The sequence below is a fragment of the Gouania willdenowi genome, chromosome 12 (genome assembly GCF_900634775.1).
Source record: "Gouania willdenowi chromosome 12, fGouWil2.1, whole genome shotgun sequence".
NCBI lineage: Eukaryota > Metazoa > Chordata > Actinopteri > Blenniiformes > Gobiesocidae > Gouania > Gouania willdenowi.
Genome location: NC_041055.1, coordinates 8,121,886 through 8,129,036, shown reverse-complemented (window position 1 = coordinate 8,129,036; position 7,151 = coordinate 8,121,886). Strand labels below are relative to the sequence as shown.

Genomic DNA, 7,151 nt, shown 5'->3' with positions numbered 1-7,151 from the left:
GCTAGAGCATACTGGGCTCGTCTGCAAACGGTTGCATTTACTGGTTCAATACACAGGAAGAGATTCAAATTCTGATGCAGCTGATTATGATTTATAGTCCCGCATAAACAGGACTGAATCATAACATAACCTAACCGCTAGAGCGGACAAGGGCTCATCTGTGAACAGTCGCATTTACAGACCTTGGAGCCGCTGTTAGCTTACCAATAAACGGGAAGAGATTCGTCACCTTTACAATAAGTGTTGACTATTGTAAAGGTGGAAGTGAGACCCAAGACAGGCTGACTTGATAATACTGTATCATGTTTTTCTGCAGTCAGTGTCTTCTCCTCTTCCTTCTCTCTCTGCTCTGTTTCAGGTGTCGTGAAGCTGATGATGGCAGTTCCTGATCTGTGGTTCACGGCTCAACTAGTCTGGGACACTCTGATGTTCTATCTCTATATCCTGTTCTGTTGGTCCTTCTGTCCACTAACCCCAACCAGTAAACGCAGATGGCTGCCACCTCTGAACCTGGTTCTGCTGGAGATTTCTTCCTGTTAAAAGGGAGTCGTTTCTTCTTGTCGCTAAATGCTTGTTCGTGTGGATCGTGTTGGGTTTTCTCTTTCTTATGAATTTTATATTTTTGATAAGCGCATTGAGATGACTGTTATTTGCGCAATACAAATAAAGTTGAATTGAATTGAATTTCCACAAGTATAACAAAAAGTGTTTCTGAACAGGATTGTAGACCCTACCTTTAATAGCAAAGAGACAGATAAGTCTTTTCATTTCTCTCTGATTGTAAAGGTTATAATATGAGATGTTGCACGCCAACTTTGACAGTTTTTGGATAAACTGAGAAACGTGGAGGTCATACCTTTAACCAGTAACACTATCAGTTACATAAACCTTAAATTACTGACCCTCGCTCCAAAATAAGTCAGTAACTATTTAATCGTTTTCTAAAAAGGAGCTTCCCTTTCGTTAGATTTGCTCAACTTTGAGCTTGAAATTCAATTGAAATCTTACCTATAAAAGACATCTTAAAGTGGAACTTCTGCACTGTTTTGTAGAATATCTTGTTAGATCCGTCTAAATCCGAGGTGGAGTAATTGCTATAATCTCTATTCCAGAGTTGAGGAATCGGCAAGAGCAAGATTAACAAGTTGTAACCAACAAAATATATATATATATTAATAACACTGGAGTAATTTAGAATTGCATTTTATTCTTTTCTTTTACACAGTTTTAGAAGTATAAATATCTGTTTTAATATACAACATCTATGACATCCATAGAGCTTTCCTTGGGCAAAATACAAAACTCAAAACACTTTTATTGCACATGTTGTACGAGACAAAGTTCATCTAATGCTAGCTTCATACAGAGGAGGAGAGGGAAAAAAACAAAAGAAACAAAACACGAGTAGACAGAGAAGATCCTGACGTTAAAAAGACATTTACTGCACAGACTGATGATGTTCTCATCAAGCACCACTGTCAGCGAGCGCTCAGTCTATGATGCACAGCAGAGATTTGGCAAATAAACAATATACAAAATATACATCCATGAAGCGTTGTAAACAAACTGTAAAATGTGCTTTGAGGACTTCAATGTCTTTTTAAGTAAAAAAAAAAACTAAATGAATGGGAGGAGGAAGTCGAGGCAAATCAATTCAAATCTGGAAATTTGGGACTTTTCACGTTTAGCTCCAAATTTCCTCCTTTACTCAACCTGTGAATATTAAGGTGCGTTTGTACTTTCACGTTAGCGCTGACATTTACATTATCCAATGCCGTAAACATCAGATTTGTTTATCTCATGTTTCACGTCCAAAAACAAAAACATATATGAGCTGTTTATTATTCAACAGACAAGATTACTGGTTGTGTATAGTCTACGTATGCTACGGGTACTTAGCACAAATACTTGTGTCCTAGGATGTAATTTGAGGGCATAAATACTGTATTATTGTGTGTTTTTGTGGATATGAAGCAAATGTTTGACAGCTAAAAGCCTGTACGTAGAGTCCCAAGTGTGTGCACGCTAACATTAGATGTACTGTATGTTCTGAGTGGGCGTTTTTGCAAAGCTACCAGCTAAGATTCTCCTTGCTAACAGCAAACGGCTAAATAGTCAGCTAGCTGGTGGCTGCTTGGTACAAAGTCTTTGAAACATCAACTGACATTGAACTGGAACAACATCGATATTCAAACCCATACAGCGTCGCTAACACATGAACTCTTGCTCATAGGATTGTTCTCATGTCACGACTTAGCGCTACGATACTTAGCAGTTGCTGCACTTAGCGGCAACGATACACAGAACTGCTTCTTTGACTGGGCTACCTAACGAAAAAGTAATGTTTACGATCATTCTTCAAACAGTGGGAAGTCGCAAAAAAACACAAAAACCACTAAAGACATTCTTGCGAAATCTCGGGCCTCACAGTTTTCTCCAATAATGCTACATTTCTAGAAAAATCCCTGTAACCCCCCCTCCCCCCATGCCTTAATTATATGCTCTCTTCAAGTCAGTGTTAGCATTTGTAAAAACATGTTTATCTGCTAACACAGTGGATCCAAATCATTGGTCATTTTCTTGATGGTAGCTGGGTCAGAGACAAAAATGAAACTTTTAGCTAAACATTTCTCTCGCTTATCGACGTTTATTGAGCAGAAAGGTTTTTTTTCTGTGCTTTTATGATCAAATCTTGCATCAAAAACCAAAAAAATTACTAATTGGTTTGGGAAATAATATAAATTGTACGATAAATTACAACAATTGGAATGAAATTATCAAACCACTTTATCTACACCTTACTGTTGTGTTTCTATCTTTTGATATTTCTAACTTTTTACATAATAAACATTCTAATTTGATCATTTGTCACTGACCCAACTAACAAACTTGTTGGCAAACATCTAAATGATCACTTAAAGCATGTAAAACATTCTTAAAATGCCATAATTTGTCAATTTATAGCTAGAACAAGACTTTATAATAAAGGCTATCATTAAAACTGTTATTTAAGAGAGCTACATTCACGTTAACTGATGACAAACATTCAATACTATATATTTTAAAGGCTGCAGCTCATAGATATACTTACCATTGCACACGTTTTATTCATCATCTCCAAACATATCAAATATTTCACCATGTGTTTAAAGGATCATTTAAATGTTTGCGAGTAATTTACCTCCTGACCGACGCTGAACACACTTCCTGCATTACTTGCTCACGACTCTGAAGAGGACATCGATGATGAGACACGTTGCAGTAGCTTGGTTTAGCGTGACACAGCAAAATCGATACACACACGTAATACACACCGCTGTGGTGGTAGCCTCCTTATATTTACACCATATTCCATTAAAAATCCAAGCTATATGTACACACACACATCAGAGGAATGTGAACAAACACCATGACTTGCTCAGGAAAGCAAGATTGAATTCCCCGTCATTTTAAGGCCCCTTTGCAATTTTTTTTTTCTTTTTTTTTAAATTTTAGATCAAGAATTGGCTTTTGGTAAAATTTTGTCTCAAAGTTTCCAGCTGAAATGTGTGGGGACGAAAAAGTGTGTTCCCTTCCTGTGCCTCTGCACACAAACACGGAGAAAAGAAGGACCTGGAATCACCACAGTTGACACAAAAAGAAAGAACAGCCACAGTGGGCGGCACTCGACTGCATTCAAATACATCGGCTCCTCTGAGTGCAAGTGAAGAATCTTTTTATGGCACTGTACAGCACGTCACGTCCCACCCTCACAAAGTGATTGCACGAAGCATTCTGCAGTGAACGAAAAAGAAGTCTCTCACACATTAGCTAACGGTGAAACGCCAACATCTGGCAGACGAGTGCCTACATTCAGATCATCTGATAAGTCGTGGATCAGTGTAACAGCTTCCCCAGTCCTCCAACCAACCACCAAACACAAGGCAGGATGATGCTTGCATGGATCTATGCTAACGTTTCATAATCTGAACCGATACATTGATGTTGCGTTTCTGTTCAGACACTACTTTTTGCTGGAGCTTCGGGGCGACTCCTTCTGCGCTTTGTTTCTGCTCGGCTCTTTGTCTGAAGTCTCTCTGACGGTTGAGGGAGAAGCCCTGGACGCGTCCCGTTTAGTGCTTTTCTGCTCCTGAATCGTCTCCTTTTTTCTTTTCTCAGCCTGATCTTTACGGCCTGAGGCGTGTTTTTCCGAGGTGGGGATTCTGGTATCGGAGGCTTTTTGTTGCCCCTCTGGCTTGAGCGAATCTGGCTTTGGGCTTTCTTTAGACTGCCTTGCTGCGAGGGAGGCTGAAGGTCCCAGTGAGAGCATTTCCTTTCGCACTGCTGGTTTGGGCAGCACTGGTGGAGGCTCAGGGTGGGGATCCTTCCTGAGCTGCTGCTGGGGTCCTGCTGGCTCTTTGGGTTTGAAATCTCGATGGACTGTGGCCTGATTTTTGGGTGAGAGGTCTTTAGCTTTAGCATCTGTACCTGGTTTGTTGACTGGTGTTGGGCTTACCATTGCAGGAACGGTTTTAGGAGATACAGATTTGGGCTTGGAGACGAGAACTGCTACAGAACCTTTGGGTTGGCTTTCTTTTTGTTTCACGTTAGCATTAACATTGGAGGGTAAATATGAGGACTTCTCTTGCTTTCCGAAGGCCTCGACAGGCAGCGACGACGCAACACCGCAATTAGCATGTGGATGCTTCGGAGCAGAGTCCTTCTGGTTTGAATGCGGGCCAGCCTTGGTGGGTACAATGGGCGGAGCTGTGCTGAGGGAGAGCTTCACCTCAAGTGTTTTCGTCTCCACCTTTGTGGAAACCGGTGGCACAGGTTGGGGTTCAGACCTCCGTGAGGGGACCACAGTGTCTTCCTGTTCTTTGTCAGACGTGCACAGTTGTGAACGCAATGATTTGATTTGTGCTGTGTCAGCAGGACTGCTCTTTGACAGCTGCATTGGATTCTCTGTCTTTGGTGATAAGTTAGCTTGTTTCTGCTGCGATTCTAAGCTGCCGTTCTGCTTTAACGCAGTGATTTCTTTCAGTGCAGTGTTTGTTTCCTTTGCTTCCTCAAAGCGTTTGGAAGCAGGCAACGCTTCGGGCTGCCCACCGTCCTTGATGACGGACGTCTCACAGTGTCCTGAATGTGAACTGTTGGATTTATGTTCATGAACACATTTGAATTTTATGAGGGGAACTTCAGGATGCGAGGAGCAGATGTTGGAAAGTTGCCGTTTTGGAAGAACGCTCTGTGCTCCTGAGCTGTTCTGCACATTCCCACCGAAATTGGAGCTCCCGTCTGAGTTTGAAGCCTTGTCTGCTTTCTTCTCACAACTCTGACCCGTATCCAACTGCTCACTGCTAGCTGAGGCTAAAGCTAAAGCTTCCACTGTGTTTTCCTCCGCTTCCACGTCGTCCTCTTGATCCTCGTTGCTCACCTCACGTATGGACGGCGTTTTCCCACACGAGGAGAAGTGGGAGCTGTGACGAGGTCCTCGGAGGTCATGAGCTTTGACGCCCGCAGTTCTGTTATCTGCTTTCACAGAAAAGGTAGGGATGTCCACCTTACCTGCTGCTTCACTGAGTCGTTCTTGTGATTTCTCACTGCTTGCGTTAAGTTTGAGTTCTGCTGCTGCTGCAGTGTTCAGGTGCTCTTTGGGAAAGGCGGTGTTGCTTGTAAACACGAGGGACTCGGGGCTCATGCTAAGAGGACTTTTCATCTTCTCTGAGCTTTTCAGCTGAGGGACAGTGAACTGTCTCTCAGTTGCACATTGCAACCAAAACGGAGGACCCAAAGACACAGTGCAACTTGTGTTCTCGGCCATCTTAGATAAGCACGTCTCTGTCTTGGAGACTCTTGGCCCAGAGAGCAGGCCGATGTCCAGGGTGCCCTCCAGAGGTTTAAGGGATGACACGTGGCGTCCTTCTAGTTTGTACTCAGACGCTGTTTTACGAAGTGACGGTTCTGTGGAGGAGATGAGGTGCAGTTTCTCCACAGCAGTTTCTGCTCTGGTGGGGAAAAATTTGGGGGACATACCTTCTGGGCTGGAGTGAGGGCTTCCCTGTCCTGCCTTTATGTGTTCGTGACACAAGGCAGTGTCCAGCTGAAGACTTTTGGACCTAGCGGAACCAAAGTGGAGGTTATCGTGGATGCCAGGGGACAGCCTGCACACGCAGTCCTCTCGCTCCTCGAAGGACAGCCTCTTCCTGGTGAACTCAATGTTGGGAACTTTGAAGTCGAGTCTCTCCGGCTTCAGGTTGTCTTTAGCTGCTCGACAGAGTTGGACTGATCGAAACCCATCAGTTTCAGTGCTGCTGGATGGTTCAGCAACGCCTTCGGAGATTCGAGTGTTTAGTTTCTTATACAGGACGTCCTTCAGTGCTGTGCTGGAGTCTGTGCTGCTCTGAGTTTTGTTCTGGTCCTCTCCACCCACAGATGAGGAGTCACATTCCAGCAGCGAGTCCTGCTTCTGCAGAGACTCCCTCCTCTCACACCAGTCCTGCCTCTTCACAACCAGTTTGGACTTCAGCTTCTCTTTGTCAAGCTCCTCCATAGACTCCTGTCGGCCCATCTTACGATTCACGGGCCGCTTGAGGCAGCCCTGCTCCACAGGCCGCACACGACTGACGGCCAGAGACTCGCAGGCTGGTTCGTCCCCTGACACTGGCTCCTCGTCGTACACCTCTTCCTGGGTCACCTCCAAGCTGTGCTTTCTGGGACAGAGGTGCTTCTTATCACCTGTGTAGGACGGGGACAGCTTCTCCTCAGACTGGACGCGCTTCAGCAGGGGAGAACGAGGCGGCTCGGCGCTTTTGGGGCGTACAATGTGGCGAACAATGGTGGGAGGGGAGTGGATCATTGCTGGGAAAGCTTGAGCAGTCTTTGAAATAGCCATCGAGTGTCCACCAAGAAGAGGAGAAGGTGAGCGCTGAGGGGACGTCGGCTGAGGTGGGGGGGAGGGTGTCCGAGCCAGAGGGGAGAGCGGGATGCTGCCGGCGGACTTCCTCCGGCCCTGACGGAGTCTCTGACCGGGAAGCTTGGGTCCGAGGCCGTGGAGAGTGCTGGGTCGGATGTGACCGGATCCGGCAGGAGAGTTGGGAGCGCTGGAGCTAGGAGAACTGCTCTGGGATGAGTTTCCAGCTGCAGACACAAAATAACAGGTATCAGTAAAC

The 7,151-nt window shown here is 44.8% G+C and overlaps 1 protein-coding gene across 11 annotated transcripts in view; it reads right to left on the bottom strand.

The window, feature by feature from the left end:
- Positions 1-1,295: 1,295 nt before the first annotated feature.
- Positions 1,296-7,151, bottom strand: part of mast4 (microtubule associated serine/threonine kinase family member 4) — a 172,802-nt gene continuing 166,946 nt past the window's right edge. For all 11 annotated transcript variants that reach the window (XM_028463618.1, XM_028463619.1, XM_028463620.1 and 8 more), the window contains one exon: positions 1,296-7,119. In XM_028463618.1, the coding sequence (XP_028319419.1) occupies positions 4,004-7,119 (3,116 nt within the window). In that variant the 3' untranslated portion in view covers positions 1,296-4,003. The remainder of the gene's footprint in view (positions 7,120-7,151) is intronic.